We start from the raw sequence: 21,477 nt of genomic DNA on the forward strand, positions 1-21,477 counted from the left end.
GCCGCCGCCACCCCCGGCGTTGGGCGGTCATTGGCGGCGCGATATCGCCGCGGTCCCGCGGCCCTGCTGCCGCAGCAGCCGCTGCTAGCAGAGCGCACCGGGCTGGCCGGCCGAGTGGCCATGGCGGGCGCCGAGGACGCGCCGGGCCAGCAGCCGGAGCTCGACGAAGACGAAGCAGCGTATTGCCGGCGCTGGGGCGCGCAGCACGCCGGGGCCCGCGAGCTGGCCGCGCTCTACTCTCCAGGTAGGACCTTCGGGCCCCCCTCCGGGCCTGCCGTCACCAGACCGGGCTGCGGACAGCGATCCCGGGTCCCCAGATCCGAACCCCAGCCTCAGGCCCCGATGCAGAACTCCAGCCTCGGGTTCTGTCGCAAGTTTTAGGACTCCATCCCAGCTCCACTTGCAAGTCCAGGACAAAACCCCAGCCCCGAGGCTTTCTGGATGCTCAGACTCCTCATATCAAGGAACTGCAAGATCAGCTCCCGGGACTACGAACAGAGCTCCCATCGCACCCCCAGATCCCAACCCTAGCCCCGGGGCACCCGCGGCTGCAAAGACCGCCTCTGGACTTAGGGACACCCGCACGCCATAACCCAGCACAAGTCAGAGGCAGCTCCTCAGCTACGTGCTCTGCTCCCGGGCCTCCAAAAGTCACACCCCATCACGGGTTCCCCAGATCCGGCATTCACACCCTAGGGCCCCATCTGCGCCCCAGCCAGGGCCCTGGGCTGGAACCAGTGACCTCAGTCCACAAATCTGGGCATGTCAGCCCCCCTGCCCTGGGGACCCCAATGCAAGGGCCCCCTGCTACCGAATGCCCCAGACGCCCTTCCCCCAGAACCCCATCCTAGTTATAGTTTCAGCGGCTGAAACTACAGACCACCATTCCCTCTCTCTCCTCCATCACTGCAGTGAGGACTGTCAGCCCCTCACCGGGTTTTCGAGAATTTCCGGGGGAGGGGGGGGCATTGCAAATCCTCCAGTTTAAGCTCCTCCCATACACAGGCCACAACTCCATCTCTTGCCCCTTCCCCATGTGGATGGATATAATATCTCTCTCCATTTTAGTAAGCCCAATATATTAGCCCCCGAGGCTAGACCACAGCTTAGAGACCCTTGCTTAGAGACCCTCAGGCCAAGGCCCCTGACTTCTTAGGCTGTGCCTACCCTTTATGCTCCAGCAAGAATCAGACCCCACCCCCTTCCCTGACTTCTTCCTGAGCCCCAGGAATCTCATTGCCTGGTCCCAAGAAAGCCAAATGTCCCCAGATATTAAGGAAGTGCCTTTGAGAATTCCAGAGTCAGGTGACAGAACTGCCAGTCGCCTCCCTGCTGAACATTGTCATCACACCAAGCTTTGTTTGTCAAATATTCTGACATCTTAACGTTTGCCACCATACACAGCCCTAGTCTGGGGTGGGCGTGGGTCCACTGCCACCGTTGGCTTGACTGGCCTGGGGTCTAATTCTTACTAGAGCATAAATCTCTGCCATAACTGGGGCTACATGACATTGGGCCATTTGCTTTCTCGTTGAGGATCAGCAGAGACCTTTCTGGACTTGCAATTCCATGTTCTGAGTGGGATTTTTTCCTAACCTGACTTAGGCACCTGGTCCATGCTATCATGGGTTTCTTCAGCCTTTTCCCAAAACACCCAGCCTGTGGACTAACTCTGCTACCTAGTTGTGTGACCTGGGCCAAGCCACTTTCCCTCTCTTAAGCTTCAGTTTCCTCACCTCTAAAATGGGTACAAGGTAAAGTTTATTTGTTCCTTAGTGTCATTAGGAAGAGGAAAGGAGATCATCCACTGTGGCACGGTGCCTGGCATACAGTAGATGCTCCCTATTGTTAACCCAATAGCCTGACCTTTTTTGTGAACGTTGGAGTAAGATGCCTCACTTCTTTGGTCCTCAGATTCATCACCTGGGAATCGAGGGTAAGGATTCAAAGGCCTCCTCCTTTGATATCCATCCCTGCCCACTCAAGTAAACCTTACCTACTTTCAACCAAATCATACCTGGGCATTTTGAGCCTCCCCTAAAAACCACCATCTCCCCACTCCACCATGATGGCATCTTTGTGTGGTTCTGATCTCCCCGAGTGCCCCTCATTCTCTGAAGAACAGCCACGCAGGGATCTGAGGCTACAGACAGTCTGCTGATACCCCAAACCTGCAGTCAAGGCCTAACTCCTCCTGAAATGGAGTTTAGGGGCTGGGGTATGAGGAGTGGAGTGACTGGCTAGACTGGTTTCTCCAAACTTCATAAGCCTCCCTGCGTCTTTTCCTTGTGTGACCTTGAGGAAATACCTTGACCTCTCTGGTCCTAACCTATAAAATGAGCAACCAGGCTCAGTATGTACTAAGCAGCTTTGTCCTAGTCCCTGCTATAGACCCTGGGGGCAAAGTAGTGAACAAGACAGGAAAAATGGGGCTGGCATTTTAGTAAGCCCAGTATAGAATGGAAATACCTCACTTGCCCAGTGGTGATAAGCCCTGTGGAACAAATACATAAGCAGACAAGGGGGAAATAAAATGTTGGGAACAATGACATTTTAGAGGGGGCAGTTAAGGCCTCACAGGTAACATTTGAACAGAGACCTGAAGGGAGAGAGGCATGAAGATACTTGAAGAAGGATTGGTTCAGACTAGGGATATAGCAAGTGCAAAGACCCTGAGGTGGGAGTGTGCCTAGAGTATCTGCAGATCAGCAAAGAAGGCTTGTAGGCTGGAGCAGAATGAACGAAGGGAGAATAGGAGACATTTCTGGGTTCCAGGACTAGATTCTTGAGATTCCTGGGGCCAAAACTGGGTTGGCACTGTAACAGTTGGCAGCAATAACAAGGCAAAGAAAATTTATTGAGCCCTGTCATGTGCTGGGCATTTTCCTCACACAATCTCACAACTACAGTTGTCTGAGGAGCACCTTAGTATTAACTCCATTTACAGGAGAGGCAACTGAGATTCCTGTAGCCTCCTCATAGAGCACGTGTTCTTCCTTCGCTTGTCCTGCCTGGATTGGGCTGGCACCTGTCCATACCAAAAGGGAAGTTGGCTAGGCCAGGGATTACATCTGTTTGGTTTCCCTAAAGTACCTGGCACTTCTCAAGTACCCCATCCGATACCTGACAACATTTCCTGAGAGAGCAAAGAATAGTGACCTGCCCAAGGTCATACAGCCAGTTAGCATCAAGGCGAGAACCAGAACTGGTGTTCTAGGTTCCTTGTTCTTAGTCTTCGCTGTGGGAGTGAGCCAGCCCAAGGGGAACATGCAGGAGCAGGACCAATGTTCCAGGTCAGCAGAGCGGAGAGAGTGGGCCTGGTGTCATGGAGCTGTGAGTCATGGAGTGGAGCGCACCGCAAGGGGTGAGGCAGCCTCGGCCCAATCCCATTGGCCCCAAGTGTCTGGCCCAGGAGTTGGGGCTGGGTCCTGTAGATCCCGGCAGCCAGAGAGTCCCATAGCCCGCACTCTGGATTTCAGTTTCACAGCAGCAGCTGCCCTGTGCCAGGTGCCAGGATTTGTGAAGGGCCTGGCAGACTTGGCGGGCTTTCCCTGGCCTCATGGGCCAGCCAGTAGGTGAGGCGGGTGCCAGCTGAAGCCTGCCTATGTGTATGCCATTTCTCAGCTGCTCCAGGGGTGGATTCTGAGGGCTCTCTAGAGTCAGCTGTTCACCTCCTCCCGGCTAACTACAGATGGTCTCTGCCCTGGGGGACACAGGAGCTATCTTAGTACGTGGTTAGGGGAAAGGTAGAGGGTGTTAGGAGCACTGAGCAGAGGGCCTGGCCTGTAGCCCCAGAGCTGAGCCTACATTCAATCCCCCAAATGGGCCTGACTAAAGCCAGAGGACAGAGACTTGAGGCCCCTTCCCTGGCCAGGCCTGGTCCCTGCCACACTCTGGGCCAAGCTTTCTCTCTGCCCCCCTCAGTCTTACTCTTTTTCCATTTCTTTGTCTCCCCTTCTCTCTGGCCATGCTGTTTCTCTTTTATTCTGTCTCCATCTCTTTTCCTGTTTCTTCCATCTCTCTGTTTCTCATCTCTGTGTGTTCTGATTCCTGCTCTCTCTCATAGCAGTCTCTCTCTGTTCCCTGCCTTCTCCCTACCTCCTGTCCACACTTTCCTGAGGCCCAGGGTCTCCTAGTGCTAAAAGCCGTCAGAAGTATAGGTTGTTCAGAGCTTTCTGATTGAATTAGAAGATTTGGGCCCGATGCCAACGCTCTGGCTGCAGCCCTCCCCCAGGAAAGCAGAGATGGCTGAGGCCTGGCTCCTGACCTCCCCTGCACCTCCCCTCCCTCCACAACCACCACACACAGTCTGGCCCCCTCCCCAGGCCAACCAGCAGTCGCTGCTGTACTCAGCCCAGATCATGGGCCCTGGCCAGGCCAGGGGTGGCCCAAAAAAACAAGGCCCAGCACTCTGCCAGAGGCAGCCCAAGCTCTTGTGTACCGAGCAAAGCCCTTCCCCTCCCTGGGTTCCAGTCTACCAATCTGTAAGGTGACAACATTTAGACCACTTGACCATGCAGCCCTGCCAGGCTGACTGTCCATGCTGTGACTTAGGTGACTCTCAAGTGACTTTGAATAAGTCATTTCATCTCTCCAGGCCTAGTTTCTCCCTCTGAAGGGTGAAGCAGAGGTCCACAGAGTATGGTGAGGGCTGGCTGAAGTTACTCCTGGCACTGTACCTGGCACGTAGGCCGTACTTAATGAAGACCATTTATTATTGTAGATGCATTCTTTATGGATCATAATTGAGGCCTTTGTTCTGTAAAAGGCCCCAGATTCCAGAGGCCAAAGAGAGTTTAGACGGGAAAATATTCAGATATCAGGGACATTCTCCATGGCATGGGGAGAGAGCTGCGCAGTCTTTGAAATCAGGACAGCCCCGAACATTCCGGCTGTCAGGTCCCATTTAGGAGTCCAGGATCCAAACCCAGCTCTTTGTTTTTACCCACTGCGTCTCAGTTTCGTCATCTGGGAAATGGAATCAACGGTTCTTCCCTGGAGGGACAGAGACTTGAATGAGAGACTGTGCCTCAGGCTCAAAAACTCAGATGACTGCAGGGGCCCTGGCCAGGACTGCCACCAAGGGAAGCCACCCAATACTAGGCCGCCAGTAGGGGAGGGGACCAGGGTGAACTGGGAGCTCTTGCCCCCTTCTGATGGGGCAGCCACAGCTGCTCAGGCCTCAGGGTGGCCAGAGTCCTGTGTTCTCAAGGGAAGCAGGAAATAAGAATTTTATGTGTTTTTTTCTAGTGTAGCTAATTTTTTTAACTGAGAGGAAAATATGCCGGAGGGAGTGGGTCTGTGGCATCTCTGACGTGGGCTAAGCCTAGCCCCCCAGCTGTGATAGGCCTCAGTGGGTGTCATCCATTGTTATGTTACTGTTATTTTATCTCATTGTTGTCCCTGCAGGCTGGATGGTGAGCAGACAGGTTGGCATTGAGGAATCACCTGTCCCTTACCCCCAGCTGATGCCCCTCCCCAGGCTTCCTGCTTCTGAACCCCAGGCCTTGACCACAAAGAGGAACCAGATGGGGAAGGCCCTGCTGGGCCAGATCATGGTGACCTTAGCTGGGGGCTGCTGTGGCAGCAGGGCCACATGACCCAAAGGATACAGCCCCTGACCAAGCAGCAGGAAGCAAGGGGTTCTAGGTCCCCTTCTGCTGCTGCATGACCCCTGTTGGGGTCCTTACTATTTCTGAGCCTCAGTGTCCTCATCCGTATGAGAAGGGGCCAAGGGAATGTGACCCTTCCCCACTCTGAGTCTTGGTTTTTTCACAGGGCAAGGAGAGGGCAACTATTCTGATTTGGCTCAGGGCAGAGCTTGCTGTTATGTGACCTGGACAAGGTCCTTTCTCTCTCTCAACCTCTTTTCCTATCAGGAACAATGGGATGTTTCCATCCCAAGGTGCTTTGGGGAAGGGAACCCAGAGACAAAGCTTAGCAGTTTTTCCTAGGATTATTATTGGGAATTTTATTCCACAAGCATTTATTGAGCACCAGCTCTGTACCAGGGTCATGGTGAGCAAACCAGACACAGTCCCAGGCATCCTGAGTTCACATTCGGGTAGGGAAAGACAGACATTGTATAGGCAGTGACAGTCCCACATGATGGACCCCATGTTTGGGGAGCCCAGGGATCAGAGGAGGAATCATGGATGGCTTCCTGGAGGCAGAGGTTCCAGGTCATGATTTGCAGGGCAGTACCTAGGTCAGCCTGGTGCAGAGGGGTGAAGGAAATAGCACATACAAAGCTAAAGGGAGGAGAGAACAGATGCAGGAGAAAACTTGAAGTGCCCTGGCCCCTTCGGTGGTTAATCACTCACAGGGGCCTGCCTGGCCCTGTTATTTAAGGTGATCCTATCTCAGAATGTGATCAGGGCCATATGTATTCTAGGAAATGAAGAGAGGGACCAGGGACAGCAGGACAGGTAAGAGCAGAGTCTCAGGAGTCAGACCCTCTGGCCACAGGATCCTGGTCTGGATGACTAGCTGGGTGTCTTTGGGTTACTTCCTTGGGATCACTCTGACCCTCAGATTTCTCATCTGCAAAACAGCATCACCTCAGCTGGTACCTGGCACATAGTAACTGCTCAGTAAATGTTAAACACTAACAATAAAATTATTATCATTAAGGGCCATCCATGCCCTTGGCACCAGCTGCCTGGGAAAACAATATTCATTCTCAGGGGCCCTGTCATATATTCTGTGTCACCCACATGCTAGTTTTATTTCCTTTTACTTTTAAAAATTTTAATTTAAAATTATAAGAAAATATTTTTGATAGAGTTAGTACATTCACAAATTTTAAATTCTAAAGGGAGTAAAAGCTAGTCTCAACTACACAGTGGGGGTTTTGTGTTTGATTTTTTTGTTTTTGCGGGGTTTTTTGTTTTTCCTTGTTTTCATAAATGGCTGCTGTTTGCACTTACCAGTATGTCCTGGATATTCTAACATGTGCACACCCTGGCTTTTTCCTGGCTACAGAGATGCTGTGGACCAAATTAATTTGGCTGACCCCCAGGCCATGGACACCTAGGTTCTTTCCAATGGTTTGACACCTCAAACAAAGCTGCTTATTAAAAATACGTGGCAATGTTTAAAGAGAAGATTTCATATCCCTGTCCTGAGTTCTGGCTTCTCGTGAGAATCAGAAGCCCTACATGCTCACCTCTCACCTGTCTCCCTACAGGCAAGCGCTTCCAGGAGTGGTGCTGTGTGGTCCTATGCTTCAGCCTCATTGCCCACAACTTGGTCCACCTCCTGCTGCTGGCCCGCTGGGAGCACACGCCCCTCGTAATGCTGGGTGTTGGTGAGTGCCCAAGGCTCTGCTGCCTGACTCAGTTCCCACGGGGCCCAGGGACATACCTACTCTCTGCAACCCTCCGACGGCGACTTGCACGTGTGTATACATGTATGGATGCGTGAACTCCTGTGTGTGCACACGAGTGCGGTGCGTGCTGTGAGAACTCCACCTCTCATCTCATCACTTGGGCCAAAAACCTGGGCATCATCCTCAAGTCCTCTCTTTCTGTCACATTTCACATCCAGAGCACCAGCAAATGTTCTTGGCTATACTTTCAAAATGCATCTGGAATCCAGCCATTACTCTTTACCTGCACTGTCCCCACCCTGGTCCAGCCCCCATCCTCTCTCACCTGGACTATCTAGGATCCTCCTCCCTGGTCTCCCCACTTCCACCTTTGCCTCCATTCTCCACACGTGGCCAGAGGGATCCTGTTAGAACGTCAGTCAAGTATGCCACTCCCCTGTTCTCCCCTATACTCAGAATGAAACACCAGCTCCTCAGCATAGCCTGGCCCCAGCTCCCTCTCAGACCTCATCTCCCTCCACTCTTCTCTGGCTCACCTTGCTCCCACCACACTGGCCTCTTCACTGTGCCTCTGCCATGTGCTGGACATACTCCTACCTCAGGTCCTTTGCATATACTTTCCCCTGTGCCTGGAACACTTCCTATAGATACCTACATAGTTCATTACCTCACCTAGTTCTCTGCTCAGAGGTCACCTCTTCAGGGAGCCCCTCCCAGTTACTCCTCAAAAATAGCAGCCCTGCCCTAGCCACTTTCACTCAGTGGTTAGAGTGTCTGCCTGTAGACTGAAGAGTCTTGGGTTCAATTCCGGTCAAGGGCATTTACCTCTGTTGCAGGCTTGATCCCCAACCCCAGTAGAGGCATGTGCAGGAGGCAACCAATCGATTTGTCTCTCTCACATCGATGTTTCTCTCTCTCCCCCTTTCTCCCTCTCTCTCCCCCCCTTCCACTCTGTCTGAAAAGCAATGGAAAAAATATCCTCGAGTGAGGATTTTTTTAAAAATTAGCAGCCCTGTCATACACTAGCCTCTCACTCTACTCTTTTACACAATATATTTCTCTTTTGTTTATTTCTGTTTTCCCCTACTCAAATGTCAGCTTCCTGAGTGTAGAGATTTTTTCTGTTCACCACTATGTCCCCAGCCCCAAGCACAAGGCCTGACACACAGTAGGTGCTCAATAAATATTTATTGAATGAATGAATGAATGAATGAATGAGTAAGCTGCAACTTATTAGTACTTGCTGGTAAGTCCTCACCCATCCACAGCCTAGGAGGTAGATGCTGCAGTTATCATTTTTCAGAGAGGAAACTGAGGCTCAGAGAAAGGACTGGCCCAGAGTCACACCTCAAGCCAGAAGCACTACATAGTTCCTAATTCACTGTTTCTACTCCTAGTGTTCAGCTCCCACAATCTCATTAAAAGCATTCTGGCCACCTAAGCCAGTAGCGCTCAGGCTAAATAAGCCATCTGGGTCTGGGGTAGGGGTGGGCATGTGCTAGGGGGCCAGGCCAGCTGGAGGGGAGGGAGGCTAACCCATCCAGTGCTGGGGAGCCTGGGCCCCACTGGCAGGAGCCAGATGTACCTCTCTGCCCAGGGGTGAGAGGGACCTGCACCTCCAGCCTCTCATTCAAGGGCAGTAATGCAGACAGTGAGCCCTAAAGCCCCATCTGGGGTGGTTACGAGCAGGCCCCTGCTGACCTTGGTTCAAATCCCAGCTCCGCTACCGTTTGGCTGTGTGTGGCCTTGGACAAGTGTCATTGCATCTCTGTACCTCGTTTCCCACATCTTTTAAGTGAAGCTGCTCATAGTACCTGCCTTCTAGGGTTAGCATGAAGGCAAAATGAGTGTGTGTATAACTGCTGAGAGGGCCAGTGACTGAACAGAAGTATGGAGGGGACACCACCCATCGTACCACTCACCAGGGCTTGGGCCTTCTGCCTCAATGGTCAGTCTAACAGGGATATTTCCCGAGCACCTACTATTCCAGGCCCCAGGCTGGGCACCTTTAACTCTTGGTGGCAGCCTAGTGAGAAGGCTCTGACCACCAGCCTCTAAGTGGCCAGGTGATTGCCCATTGGCCCTCACCCAGGCAGCAGCAGAGTCTGGTATCACATATTCAGACCTGCCGGGCTCCTAAACCAGGGACTGTACAGCCTCCAGTTAGCACTGGGAGGAGAGGGTGTTCTAGACAGTGAGCCCAGCTTGGGCAAAGGATCAGCAGCCTCAGAGCCTAGGTGTGTGTTGTTTGAGCCCTGAAAGTGGGCATCCCAGACAGGTCACCACTCCCATGGTTGGGACCAGGCAGCTTCCAGCCCTCAGCCCAGGAGATCTCTGACTGTCCAGCCAGTGCATCTGATTCCTGTTTCCCAATCTCATACCTTTGCCTCTGGGCTGATAAGAACAGACAGTCCCGTGATAGCAGTGTTTACACAGTCCCTAATCAGTTTAAGTAGCTGCACTGATTCGTATGTTAATGCACAGGCTGTAACAGGCACTGTGCCAGTCTACAGAGCCCGCCCCCCACCCAGCATTATCTCCCCAGAGGTTCCGTGCCTCTGCAAGGCCTTTGAAATTAGGGAAAGCAGAAACAGGAAAAGGTGCCCAGTTAATAAACGCAAATAGATGTCGTAATACTGCCAACACAATCAAGATAAGGGAGTAGGCAGGGAAGAGGCAAGGTCAGGGACAGTTTCTCTGTAAAAGTGACATTTGTGTAGAGACCTGAAAGAGGTGAGAGAGGGGGCCTGGCAGATATCTCTGGGAAGGGTATTCCAGGCAAAGGGAACTGCAAATGCAAAGGCCCTGAGGCTGGTGCATGCCCAGTGCTTAGGGGAGTGGAGAGGAGGCCAGGGTTTTATTCCAAAGGCTGTGAGCAGCCATTTGTGAGTTTCCCCTCAAGGAGCTGACATTAAATGATGCTGTAGGGAAAATTGGGGGGGAGGGGGTGGAGAGCAAGGGCCAGAGAGGAGGAAAGGGTGGCGGCCTGGACCTGGGTAGGGCGGTAGAGGGTAGAGTTGTCAAATTAGGGGTAAGCTGTGAAAGATGAGCCACCCATATGCTGTGAGATTGGCTGGAGGTGAAAGGAGTGGGGTCAGCTGCTTCTCCAGGCTTTTGGCCTGAGTGATAGGATGAGGCTGAAGGAGCTGGCTTACAGGTAGGTGCTTAAAATGCCTGCCTGAGGGCCAAAGGGAAGTTGTCTGTCTAGCAGGAAATCAGAAATCCCAGTCTAGAATCAGGGACGGCAGCTAGAGAGCAAATTCTGGGAGGCCTGGCAGTTAGAGATGGTGTTTGAGGCTCAGATGCTGGTGGAGCACCCCCGGGAGCTGAACAGGAGCAGAACCCAAGACCGTGGTGCTTCCAGGTTGGGGATAGGAGGAAGACCAGCCGAGAGGTGGGGGCATGGCCAGAGGAGAATATGTTTCCAGAAGACTTGGGGGGCAGTGACGGGACTACTGGATTTGGCCACATGGAGGTCATTAGCGACCTGACCAGAACTGTTGTCGTGAATGAATGAGCCAGCAAGTGAACAGCCCTGGGAGCCCTGAGCTGTGTGCTGCACTTGGGGGAAGTGGAGGAGTGTGTGGGCTTGTGAGCTGGTCTTTGGAAGAGAAAGTAGTTTTCTGGCAGACAGAGACGGTGTTCTGGGTAGGTCTGCAGTGAGGACAGAGGTCACATGGCCTCAGGTCATGCTGTCCTGGTAGGTCAGGTGGCATCTCTGTGTTTTTGAGCTGAAAGCTAGGGTTTGGCCCTGACCATATGGACCAGCCCTCAGCAGTGTCCGCTCTGTCTCAGTTACTCTGTCTCCATACCAGGCCTTGAGTTGGCGAGAGCAAAGAAGTCCCTGCTGGGTGACCTCTGGGGAAGTGACCAAGGGGCCCAGGGATTATCTGAAGGTCACCTAGTGAGTGAAGGTAGCCTGGAATGAGTCATTCCCCCATTCCCTACCCCTGCAGACAGGGCGGTAACCGGGCCCAGCCGGCCAAAGCCATCCCCAGGGTGAGCCAGCCACCACCACCAGCTGGGACAAAGAAGCTTCTGTGTGCCCGCCTCTGCCACCGTTGCCCCCATTAAAGCAGCCTCAGGCAGCAGGCCTAGAGTCTAAAATCAGCCACCCGCAGGGGCCTGGGGATCACAGAGCCATTTCCTCCCACAAGGAGAGGACAGCTCATTCTCTTCCCAAATGATTCCTGACCTCTCTGTTCAGGCATCCATCCCTCCCTGCTTGGCAGCCTGCAAAGGCCTGTGCTGGTCATTTAACAGATGACAAGATTGAGGCTCTAAAAGGAGAGTAATATTTAAACTACTAACTATAGTACATTTGGGGAGCACTTACTGTGGCCCAGGGACCATGCTGAGCACTTTACTTGCATTAGCCCATCTTATTAACTTGATTTTAGTTCAGCGAAGTGACTACTGTTAAAATTCCCATTTCCTAGACTTGGACATGAAGGCTCAGTGTCATCCTGAACACCTTGCGATGGTCTCTGGCCACTTGCTAGGAGCCTTGACTGCCCAGCCAGTGTGTGGCCTTGGGCAGTCCTTACCCCCTGAGTCTCATTTCTTCCTCTGGAAGTCGGGAGGTGGGAGGGCCCATCACAGTAAGACATGAAGTGAGATAATACACATTTTTATTTTTTTATTTTTACTTATTTTATTTTTTTAAAATATATCTTTATTGATTTCAGAGAGAGCAAGGGAGAGAGAGATAGAAACATCAATGATGAGAGAATCATTGATCGGCTGCCTCCTGCACATCCCCGACTGGGGGTCGAGCCCACAACCCGGGCATGTGCCCTGACTAGGAATCAAACCTCAATCTCCTGGATCCTAGGTCGATGTTCAACTGCTGAGCCACGCCCAGCTGGACTACATGTTTTTAAATGGACATTATTTTTAGAACAGTTTTAGATTTACAGAAATTGAGCAGATAGTATAGTTCCCATATACCCCTGCCCCAGTTTCCCCTATTATTAGCATCTTATATCTTATATTAGTATCATGTATTGGTTATAATTACTGTTCCAATATGGATACATTGTTATGAACTAAAGCCCACAGTTTATTCAGATTGCCTTCATTTTGTTTTTAATATATTTTTATTTATTTCAGAGAGAGGATGGGAGAGGGAGAGAGAGATAGAAATATCAATGATGAGTCATTGATCGGCTGCCTCTTGCATGCCCCCTACTGGGGATCGAGCCCGCAACCCGGGCATGTGCCCTATATGGGAATTGAACTGGGATCTCCTGGATCATAGGTCGATGCTCAACCACTGAGCCACACCAGCTGGGCGAGATTGCCTTCATTTTCACCTAGTGTCCTCTTTCTGTTCCAGGGTCCCATTCAGGATTCCACATCACATTTAGTTGTCATGTCCCGTTAGGCTCCTCTTCACTGTGACAGTTTCTCAGATTTTCCTTGTTTTTGGTGACCTTGACAGTTTTGAGGACTGGAATTTCGTTGGATGCCCCTCTACTGGAATTTGTCTGGTGTTTTTCTTAGACTGGCTAGTATGTTTTGGAGAGGAAAGGTTCAGAGGTAAAGGGTCATTGTCATCACATCATAGCAAGAATGTGTACTATGAACATGACAGCACCTGACCTTGACCACCTGGCCCAGGTAGTGTCCGTTAGCTTTCTCCACTGCAAATTACTGTCCTCCCCCCTTCCGGACTGCATCTCTTTGGAAGGAAGTCACTGTGGACAGTCCATATTTGAGGTATGGGGAGCTATGACCCCTGATAATGCACTTTTTAACACCTACCAGGCACACAGGAAGTGCTCCAATATTAATTGTTATCACCAATATTGTTTTTCTAATACAGATGCTCCTCAACTTTGGATGGGGTTACATCCCAGCAAAATATCATAAGTCAAAAATGCAGTTAATACACCTAACCTACTGAATACCATAGCTTAGCCCAGCCCACCTTAAATGTGCTCAGAACACTTAACATTAGCCTACAGTTGGGCAAAATCATCGCACAAAGCTTATTTTATAATGAACTATTAAATGTCATATGTAATTTATTTATGTGTATTGCTCTCATATCATCATAAAGTCAAAAAGTCGTAAGTTGAACCACTGTAAGTCTGTATTGTTTTTATTGTTATTCCTGTCCTCTGTTAGGATTAAATGCTTAGGATGATTGTGGAGCTAAGATGTATAACCAGCTTAGGATTCGCCTTGGTACAGTGTAAGGATTAAAAGAGATAAAACATTTAAGGTGCTGACATAGGGCCTGGTACCTAAAGTGCCTAACAAATGTCAAGTTAAAAAAAATAAGGAATAGCTGACATCTTCACCCAAAGGAAAAGAGGGCTTATGTCTACACACAGGCTTATATGTGAACATTTTCACAGACATTTGAGTCATAATAGCCCTAACTGAAAACAACCCAGACGTCCAACAGTGAAATAGATAAACAACTGTGGTACTTCCAGACACTGGAATATGACTCAGCAATAAAAACGATGAATTGCTGATCTCTTGCTACCATATTGCTTCATGACCCTGGGCAAGTCCCTTGCCCCCACCTACATGGATGACTCCAGAAGCATTATGGTAATGAAAGAAGTTAGACTCAAAGAGCACATACTACATGAATCCATTCATGTGAAGCTCTCGAATATGCAAAACCAATCTACAATAAAGCACAGATCAGCGGTTGCATGGAACAGGGGTGGGAGGAAAGTTAGGGAGCACAAGGTCACCCACTGAGAGGCTGCTTTTGCGTGTAGGCAGCATTTAGAGGCATCGTTAGTTAGAGTTGTGGGGATAGAGTCTCAAGAGGCACCTCAGTTGACCCCTTACTATGCAAGTGAAGATGCTGAGGCCCAGAGGGGGCAAGGGACTTGCCCAGGGTCATGAAGCAATATGGTAGCAAGAGCTGAGGCCCCGATTCTTGATCTGGATTCATCTTAGCTCTTGGCCACATAGCCTCTTGTCCCTCCTAGGTATAGTGTGTATAGAGTATCCTGTAGTACACAGTAGTAGCTCTATCCATGCCCCTGGACCTACTGAGGTGTAGTTTAAGGGCATGAAAGGGTGCTGGTTTTAAAAGCAGGTAGACCCGCCTCTTCCCATCCCATGGCTGCCACTTCTATGCCATGGGACTAGCGGGGAGGAATCAACTTCTCAGAGCCCCTTTACTCATCTAAGAAGTGGAGATAAAATGATACCATCTCAGGTGGTGACAAGTGCCATGATAGAAATAAAGCACAGATGCTCTCCTGCTGCCTTGCTGCATGTCAGTCTTCTCTGCTCTTAAGGAAAATACTCCCAGACAGTGTCACTTTCCAGTGTAACCTTAGCCTGCTTAGCTTGAGACAGAACCCAGTGGAAACGATGCTTCAGTAGCTGTTTCTGGTCCAGGTGCATCACCGTGCTGCAGTGGGACCAGGTCCTGTCTCTTAGCCAGCTGCCCATTCCGACGTCAGAAAAATCTCAGCAGCTGGCTAGTTTCCCCCTTGTTCACTCCCTACCCCCAACTGTTTTCATGTAAAAGACAAATAAATTATGACTCTTCCCTCTGCCCCCCCCCAAAAGAAAGAAAGAAAGCACAGAGACATGACCTAGAGCACCTGCCTGAGAGGTTGGCTTTCACCAGGGGAGTTGGGTGATGTTTGCCCTGACTAGAAGGCTGAGGAGGAGCCAGCCACTCAGGGATCTTTAGGGAGGGGTGGGGTGCCAGCTGGAGGAACAGCAAGTGCAAAAGCCCTTGGCTTCCGTCTCCCTGGCCTCCCAGACTCTTGCCGGGTCCACCCTCCCAGCATTGTTACTGAAGGGCAGGACTGCCCAGCCCTGGGTGGCACCCTGGGTACACAGGCCCAGAGGGCCCTGCTGAGCCCTGACCTCTTCCCAACCCAGCCACCTGTGTAGTGTTACCCTATGGCTTATCTTTCAGCTTCCGCATGCCAGGAGGTGGTGCTTGTCCCCACCTGTCCTTGTCACCAAGAACTTGCAGGTGCTTGCATAGAGCTGTGTGTCTCCCCTACCTCACCATCCATGGGGTGGAGGCTCCGTGCCTGTGGAAAGTCTTCATTCATGGCTACCCCTTAAATTGGGCCCAGGCATCAGAACTGCATATCCAGTGACCCGCCTGCCCACTCTTGCCCCCTCATGCATGACCCTCATTCTCCAGGGAGGCCTCCGGGGACTTTTCTGCAGCCTCCACAGTGGCCCTGATCTCTTGTCACCAAGGGACTGAGGACCCTAACAGAACTCAAAGAACTCTTAAATGGCCTAGCTGGGCCTTGAACAAATTCACAAAGAGAAACTGAATCGGGGGGGGGGGGGGGGGGGAGGTGAAATCACATGACCCAGTGGACTATACTTATCACTGAAAACGGCATTCATTCCACGCCACATTTTATAGCTGTTCCTGCCTCGTGTCTCTGCCCCAGAGACGGTGAGCTCAATGCCTGATACACCTTTGGCTCCAGAGCTTGGTGCACAGCACAGGGTATCGAGGGCTTACAGTGTGCCAAGTACCATACTTAGTGTTTACATTGACTAATTCAATGAGTACTTACTGAACCCCTGGTAAGTGCCAGGAACCAGGATACAGCTATAAACAAAAGACTAAAATCCCTGCCTTTGTGGGGCTACCATTCTTGTGAGGGACACAGTAAACAAAGAAAACTGAAGTCCAAGGTAACAGGTGCTTGGAAAAAAGGAGACAGGAAATAGGAAATGCTGGGAGGTGAGAGTAGGTACAATTTTAGATCAGGTGTCCCTGGAGGACTTTGAGTAAAGAACTGAAGGAAGTGAAGGAGTGAGATGTGTTACATCTTGGGAAAGAATGTTCCAGGAGAGGGGAAAGCAAGTGTGAAGACCCAGAGACATGCAAGGCTGTGCAAAGGAAAGGGCATACACCAAGAGGGTTGAGGTGCAGTGAGGGGAGTGTGATGGAGGTGGCTCTGGGGTATTACCTTGGACAGGTGGTTGCCTCTCTGCCTCAGTTTCCCCATGTGTACAATGGTGATGGTTCATCCTGCTGTGTTAGATTTGGACCTCAAGGCTGGTTAAGAGCCCAACCCTGCCACCTATGCCACCTCAGTCTAGTTACTTCCATTCTCCTAACCTCAGTTCCTATCTCTATAAAGTGAGAGAAAAAATGTACCAGCTTCTAACAAATTATGAGAATTTATTAAAATAAAGCATGTAAAGCACTTGTGTCTGACACCAAGAAAGTGCTCAATAAATGGTAGCTGCTATTTTTAAAACTCATCATCATTCCCATCCATCTAGAGGAAACTGGGGCACAGAGAGGTTAAGTAACATGCCCACTGTCACACAGCTAGTGAGCGACAGCTGGAATTTGAGTCCAGATCTAACAGCTCTTTACCTCTGTGTCATACTGAACCCTCAAGTGAGTGAATGGTGTTGGGGTCTCTAAGGGGACACCACTCCAGTTCTGAACCAATTGAAAACAAAGATAAGGCAAAGGCTGCTGGATGCCAAATTACCACGTTTATTGTTGATAAAAGCTAGGTCGGATTGGGGAGCATGGTATCTATCTGCACCTAAGGTAGTTCTTGACACCAAACTCCAGAAGGACATTTCCATCTAGTCACCGGCAACACTGTAGCAGAATGGGCTGCCCTCTGTGGGGTGATTGCAGGTTGGAGACAGGGGGACAGTCAGCTCCTAATAGGGAAAGGTTGCCTGATCTGAGCATGCCCAGTTTATTCTCTCCAGTCCCCGAATCTCCCCTGGGGCAGAACAAGTAAAGGGAAAGACCGAGACTGAGACCAGGAGTATTATGCCTGAGGCTCCATTCACAGGAAAGAAAGCTGCCAAGTAGAGAAGGCTCCCCCCTAACAAATGAGTGAGCCAGAGAGCAAGCCAGTGAGTAAATGCGTGACTCCCTGGTTTGGGGCGGGCAGGCGGGGAGATGGCCTCTGTGTGTCCCGTCCCCCACCACTCACCCTGTTCTTGTGCACAGTTGCAGGGGCTCTCATTGCTGACTTCCTGTCTGGCCTGGTGCACTGGGGAGCCGACACTTGGGGTTCCGTGGAGCTGCCCATCGTGGGGAAGGTGCGTATGTTGACCCAGCCCAGCCCTCTCCTCTGGAAGGAGACTGGGCTCTGACATAGGGTGAGTTCCCTTTCCCGTCCGAGCCTCTGTTTCCCCATCTGAAAGGTGGAAACCATCCTTCCAGCCTGGCCTGCATGCCCCTCCTCCAGGATCAGAACAGGAATCCCCCGGAATTTTCTGGAAACAAAAGCATCAGGCATGGGACAGTCAGAGAGCTTTAATATGTGTCCAGCTCACTGGAGTCCCTTGACTTTGGGGCCGTGTCTTGTTCTCCTTTGCCTGCCCTGCTGTGCCTCACTGTTTGTTTGTTTTCATTGAACTTTATCTTGTACCAGTCAGGCCTTTTTGGTTGTAAGCTACAGAAAATCCGGTACAAACGGGCTGAACCAAGCAAAGGTACTGATTAGTGTACTGAAGATTTCAGGAGTAGAGCCAAATTAAAGACGTGGCTGGGTCCAGTAGGACAGACAAACCTTACATACTCTTTGGACTCGGTCTCTGTCCACGTCGGCCTCTGCCCTCCTCTCTGTTGGCCTCACTCTCGTGTAGGTTTTCCCGCTGGGGAGGCGGCCCAGGCGGCTCCCAGCCCAGCGCCCACCCTCGCCAGAAGGAGGGTCCTTCTTTTCCGGCGGTTCCAGTCAGAGTCCCATGGCTCCCTCCCATTGGCCCAGCTTGGGTCACATGCCCAACCCTAAGCCAGTCGTTATGGCCACAGGGACGGAATGCTCTGATTGGCCAAGCCGGGGTCACATGCTCACTCTTAACTAGGAAGTGGTGGGGTTAGAATTCATTGTTCTAAGAGAAGAGGGAAAGGATGTTACCAGAAGGACGGGCTTAGATGCTGGGAAGAAATAGAGGGTCCCGCCTGTCACTGGGAGGGCCTCTTCAGCTGTCTTAGAGGGGACAAGACGGGCAGAGATTGTCTCCAAGAGCCCTCATAGCCAGGTGGGGAGACTGAGACCCAAAGGGGGTTAGTACCAGCCCAAGGTCCCTGCCAGGTCGTTTCGTCCTGTCTTCTGCTAGACCTAGACCCCCAAGGCTGGGTGGGACCACCATAGGCTGAGTGGCCGGATCTATTTCCATTCCTTCCTCCCTATCCCACCCCAGGCTTTCATCCGACCATTCCGGGAGCATCACATCGACCCAACAGCCATTACACGTCATGACTTCATCGAGACCAACGGGGACAACTGCCTGGTGACACTGCTGCCACTGCTGAACATGGCCTACAAGTTCCACACCCAGAGCCCCGGTGAGCGTGCCCCACGGCTGATGGTGGACCTCCAGGGGGCCACTGGAGACAAACACTCCCCACAACCCCCATGAGCCTCCTGTGACTTGTGTGTGTGTGTTTGGCCTCTCACAGTGTTATAAAAAATTTTTAGTTAGTTACATTCATGTAAAATTGGGATATTTGACATAAAGATTTGTGTTTCCAGCTTCCCTTAAACAATCCAATCTGGCCACCCTGGATCTTTGTTCCCACTTGGCTAGAGCTAAGCTGTGGGTGCCGCCTTTGGACAGGAATGCACACTCTCCAATTTGCCACAATCCCCACTATTCCCTCCTATCCTATGCCCAGCCTCCCTTGCTTATTTGTATTATCTGCTTGACCCTGAGAGCTTCTGGTTTTGCTGCCCTGGCTTAGTGGAGAGGTCATCAGCTGTGAACTCAGACAGTCCCTCATTCAGATCTCTCCCCTACCTAATTTAGGGAGGGAACTTGTCCTAAGGCAGGGAAATGAGTCCTTCCTCTTCCAGGTCTTGCTCTAACAATTTGACACCTCGTTGATCCTTAGAGCAGCCTCCCGTGGGTAGATGAGTGTCTGTAGTGTAGTGGGTGCTGTGGGGCTCCACCCAATCCTCTTCCCGAGGGGTGGAACTGTCTCCTCACTGTTGTGAGGGGGTGGCTGCTGACAGCTCCCAGCTGCCCCTTTTGAGAACTGCTAGAGCAGGTCCCACCTCTCCACTGGGGGTAAGCCTGAAGCCGGTGACAGGAAATACCTACAAAAACCCAGCTCCCTCATTTCTGAGTGAGACCAATTCTATGGAGCCATTAAAACTCCAGAGTTCCCCCCCAGGATCGGGCTGAGGCAAGACTCCCCCACCCCACCTTTGCTTAGCTCTTCCCTGTCCTGCTTCCTTCACTCCATCAGATGTTTTTCCAGAAGAGAGGATTCTTCCCCACCCTCCGATAAATCACGTGCACCCGAATCCTTGTCTCAGGCTGTGCTTTTAGGGAACCTGGATAAAGACTTACTCCCATTTTGTTGATGAGGAAGTTAAGACTCAAAGAGGCAGAGAGCTGCTGACCCAGACTCATACAGCCAAGAAGTGTCGTAACAGGGATCTAACCTAGCATTGCAGCTCCCTGTTCTTAACTGTTGTTCATGCTTCTCATTATCTACCTGCTGAGCAGAGGGGAGTCGGAACTTGCCTACGCCACGCGGGAGGCTGGAAGGAGGCCTGGGTGCTACCCTGGGATGGGAGCTGCCCAGGGCGAGTGGCAAGGGCCAGGCTGGTGGTGGGCCCCCACCCAGTGTGACAGTTATGTGGGCCCTGTGGGTACCCACCCTCTCCCCACCCTGCAGAAGCCCTGGAGCAACTGTACCCCTGGGAATGCTTCGTCTTCTGCTTGATCATCTTCGGCACCTTCACCAACCAGATCCACAAGTGGTCTCACACGTACTTTGGGCTACCACGCTGGGTCACCCTCCTGCAGGACTGGCATGTCATCCTGCCTCGTAAACACCATCGCATCCACCACGTCTCACCCCATGAGACCTACTTCTGCATCACCACAGGTGCGGCTGTAGGGTAGCATAGAATAGGACACCACCCCCTCCCCTCTGGCTACAACTCCATCCTCAGGGTCAGGAGGGCACAGGTCACAGTGGGAGGTCATGCAGTCCTTGCCCTGGGGGAACATTCTCTCAGAACACATTTATTGAGCACCTACTATGTGCCAGGCACTCTCCTAGATGCTAAAGACACAGCTGTAAACAAGACAGAGCCTCCCCCACCCCACCTTATGGAGTTGTGATTCCAACCATCCATCCATCCAGCAAATATTTATTAAGCACCTACTATGTGCCAGGCACTGCTCTGGGCTTAGGACACAGTACCGAACATAACAAGCAAAATCCTGCCTTCAAGGCATTTATATTCTTATAGGGGACATTCCAGATAATAAATAAATTAGTCCTACATCTGATAGTGCTAACTGCTATGGAGAATTGAAAATAAAGTAGGAGTAGAAGAAGGAAATGGGGAGCTTCGCACTTTAAGTAGGGTGGTCAGGGAAGGCCTCACTGAGAAGGTGACATTTGAACTGAGGGAGAAAGTCATGCAGATCTGAAAGAAGAGCACTGCAGGTAGCAGGAACAGTGGGTGCAAGGGCCCTCAGGCAGAAGCATGCACATTTGTTTGAGGAGCAGCAAGGTAGCTAGTGTGGTTAGAGTGGAGGGCTTGAGGGGCAGAGTGACAGTAGAGAAATGCTATGGGGGAAAACAAAGCAGGGTGAAGGGCATAGAGTCATGGGGGCAGGGGAGTGGCTGTTCATATATGAGGAGGCTAGAAAACTAAAATAAGTGTAGGAGGGCAAGTCCCTTGCAGATAAATAGGGAAGGATCAGTCCAAACAAAAGGAACAGCAGGTACAAATGTCCTGATGCAGGAAGATGCCTAGAGTGAGGAACAGTAAGGAAGGCACACATGCCATTAGTAATGGGCCAGTACCAGAGAGGTGAGATGAGGCAGGTGAGCAGGTTTTCCAGGGTCAGCTGGGTGTCTTTCAAGGTTAAGTATATAAGGTGCTATCAAGTCAGGCCAACTTAGGTTAACCTATCATCTCATCCATGTGTGCCTTTAGAAGACTAAAACCTCCCCAGATGTTATGTTTTTCATCCACAAAATGGAGCTGCAGTCCACTTCCTTCACATACCATATTTGCAGGGCTGGATGTGAATGGCAAGATGGCAGATGCAAGTCCTTGGCACATAGTAGACACTCGCTAAGCTACTGGGGTTTTTGTTTTGTTTTTCTGGAGGCAGAACTGAGAGCCACAAAAAATATATTTTGCACGTCCTAAAGTCGTGCTCTTTGA

The 21,477-nt window shown here is 51.2% G+C and overlaps 1 protein-coding gene across 1 annotated transcript in view; it reads left to right on the top strand.

Annotated features, from left to right (window-relative positions):
* Window positions 1-21,477, top strand: part of PEDS1 (plasmanylethanolamine desaturase 1) — a 23,601-nt gene continuing 2,124 nt past the window's right edge. Inside the window, exons 1-5 of the mRNA XM_081148218.1 lie at window positions 1-244; window positions 7,190-7,309; window positions 17,283-17,374; window positions 18,482-18,626; window positions 19,965-20,177. Coding sequence (XP_081004344.1) covers window positions 121-244; window positions 7,190-7,309; window positions 17,283-17,374; window positions 18,482-18,626; window positions 19,965-20,177 — 694 coding nt within the window. The 5' untranslated portion in view covers window positions 1-120. The remainder of the gene's footprint in view (window positions 245-7,189; window positions 7,310-17,282; window positions 17,375-18,481; window positions 18,627-19,964; window positions 20,178-21,477) is intronic.

This window comes from Miniopterus schreibersii (genome assembly GCF_964146895.1).
Source record: "Miniopterus schreibersii genome assembly, chromosome: 10".
NCBI classification, from domain to species: Eukaryota; Metazoa; Chordata; class Mammalia; order Chiroptera; family Miniopteridae; genus Miniopterus; species Miniopterus schreibersii.